The sequence below is a fragment of the Nannospalax galili genome, unplaced genomic scaffold (genome assembly GCF_000622305.1).
Source record: "Nannospalax galili isolate Female #2095 unplaced genomic scaffold, S.galili_v1.0 scaffold575, whole genome shotgun sequence".
NCBI classification, from domain to species: domain Eukaryota; kingdom Metazoa; phylum Chordata; class Mammalia; order Rodentia; family Spalacidae; genus Nannospalax; species Nannospalax galili.
Window position 1 is genome coordinate 1,325,253 of NW_008335442.1, and position 2,885 is coordinate 1,328,137.

The 2,885-nt window shown below is 34.2% G+C and overlaps 1 protein-coding gene across 14 annotated transcripts in view; it reads right to left on the bottom strand.

Annotated features, from left to right (window-relative positions):
* Positions 1-599, bottom strand: part of Kdm6a (lysine demethylase 6A) — a gene marked incomplete at its 5' end in the record, with an annotated part of 60,197 nt that extends 59,598 nt beyond the window's left edge. For all 14 annotated transcript variants that reach the window (XM_017797427.2, XM_017797426.2, XM_029562143.1 and 11 more), the window contains 1 exon segment: positions 506-599. In XM_017797427.2, coding sequence (XP_017652916.1) covers positions 506-599 — 94 coding nt within the window.
* Positions 600-2,885: the final 2,286 nt, after the last annotated feature.

The window sequence follows — 2,885 nt, forward strand, 5'->3', positions numbered from 1 at the left end:
AAAGTACAGACAATTCAAGTAAAATTCTAATAGGTAAAACTAAATAAAATGTAAAAACGAAAGTTTGATACAAAGGCAACGTGTTCATTACATAGTCAATCCTATTAATAGATCTAAGTTTAAATGACTTAAAAAATACATAAAAGTACTAATGCCCTAAAAATATCCATATACTATGTTAGATAAAAATTGATAAACAATTTTCCCAGACCAAAACCAAATAAAACTGAAAGGACAGCTCCAGTATCAAATACAGAAAAGAAACTATTAGGCAACAAAATTAAGTGTTGGAGAGGCTTCTTCTCTATCTTCTTGGTGATAGTGATGTATACACCTAAATGACTGGATTCTCCAAGTTCAACATTAAAACAGAACTGCACGCTTACAAAAACTATAGTGTGTTAGATGTTGTGTAGTTTTTAAATAAAATACTTTAGTTATTAATTTCTACCAACTCTGAAAAACACAGCACGAAGCACTTAGTACACTATATACCATTACATACCTAGTTGTTGTAATACAGTTGCTTTCACTTGTGCAGAAAGGTTTTCTGTCTGCAAAAGTTGTTCATAAGCTTCCTTTGCAGAATGATACCGCCTCTAATGAGAAGAAATTTAGAGAAAAATACAATTAATATAACCTTCAAAGAACTATCCTATATATTAAGAATTATGTAATACTTATTATGCATTGGCACATTTTAAAAATACCAACTGAAAGTAAAACGTGCTCATTTCATTACTGAATGTTTCTTTGTGACACTAGACAGCTTTGAATGGGCCATATTCCACAGTACCTAATGTTAGTAATAACATTCACTGTGATAAAAGTATTAAAAATTTTGCCAACTCCCAATAGATAAATTTATTCCAACTTTTTAATAACACAAATCATTTTAATCTTATTTAATAACATTAATGAAACCAGAGTAGTCTATCTCCAAGAGCATAATCTATCTGCTTAGCAACACCAAGTTTCCAAGCAACTCAATAAATACAGCACATGCCAAAAATGCTGTAACGAAATCTAAAATACAAAAGTAATTAAAATCTAAGTTATAAAAATAGTTTCCAGTATAAAAAATAACTTGCAAAAATATTTATATCAGCTATGATTTCAAATATATCAAAACTCCCATAATTATATTGTAGCAGTGTTTGTAGTGTTTCCAAGTTCCAGGAGCAAATCTCCAAATTCAACTATTACTCACAATCATGTGGACAAAAGTACGACTATTATCACAAGTTATAAAATTCAAGACAATTTCTTCAAAGCAAAAGGAAAAAGCCAGCGAAAGAAAAGTTCACACAACATAATACATTTAAAATACACTTAGCTGTACAGTGGATTGAAGTGGCTTTTATTCTTATCACCACTATTATTATTACTAACTGCCTGAGAAAACAAATCTTTTTCAAAAAACAGTAGGGAGAAATGCAAAACTAGCTATGTGAACCACAGTCAAATCACATTATGACTTGACGTAAATAAACCAACTAATATTATAAGTAATGTCTAATCTTTCTAGGTACAGAGTTGTTCTAGGAGGTCTCAAATGAAATTAGTAAATAATTTTGGAACAACTAAGGAACTATGTTATATAAATATGCAATTTCAAAGTAAGAGAAAAATTTAGGCAATTGTCCATTGAGATTATCAGCACTTATCAGTTACCTTATCAGTAACCTTCTATTTATCAGTTCAACTAGTTCCCAAGGCATTAATCTTGTCTAAAAAACTTAAGCAGGCAATCACTGAAAGATATGGGCTAAGTTACTTAGCTCAACTCCTTCTACCAAAATGCATTTGTTGAATGTCTAGCACATAATGGAAATGGCTGGGGCTACAATGTAGTGAAGAATACAGATAGAAAAATAAGACACATGTTGTGCATGGTGAAAGTATATTTCTCAGAGGAAGAACATGCAAGTGCTTAGAATACTAGCAGGCTGCACAGAAAATTCAGAGACAAACAGAGACTACACACAAAGACCTCGCTAAATCAGTAAAGGCGATACTGTACACTAAGACATCATAAACAATGAACTCTTTCAATTAATATGGTCAGATTTATATCTTAGGAAGGCTACCTTCCTTGCAGAACTACTCAATAGTGTTAATATACATCCAAACACCAGCAATATTAAAAAAAAACAGCATATTTGAAAACATGGTTAAGAAACATGAAGATGATGCCAGGACTGGTGGCACATGCCTTAAATCTCAGCACTCAAGTGGCAGAGGCAGGTGGATCTCTGTGAGATCAAGGCCAGCCTGGTCTACATAGCAAGTTCCAGACCAGCTGGGGCTACAGGGAGACCCTGTCTCAAACAAACAAACAAACAAAAAAGTGTCCATCTTGGGGCTGGAGGGATGGCTCAGTGGTTAAGAGCAATGGATGCTCTTGAAGGGGACCTGGGTTCAGTTCCCAGCACACACACGTGGCTAACAACCATCATAATTCCTGTTCAGGGAATCCAAAGCCTTCTTCTGGCTTCCAGTGGCACTGCATGCCAGTGGCACTGCATGCATATGGTACACATACATACATGCAAGAAAAGCACTTGTACACATAAAATAAAAATTAAATCAATCATAAATATAAAGGCAAAAGTATAAAGAAAAACAATGTAGGAGACTATTTCCTTGAGATGGGAATTCACTAATATGGTAGCCAAAACAGCACAAATTATAAGGAAGAATAAAGACCTGACCAAAAACCAGCTATAACCCCAGCACTGAGAAGGCTAAGGGAGAATGAGTAAGATGGAGGCAAACCAAGACTAGGTTGTAAAACCATGTCAAGGGAGGGAGGGAAGGACGGAGGGAGGGAAGATTATGTCTCAGAAAGGACAGAAGAGAGGGGTACAAAAATAAGTCAAGTA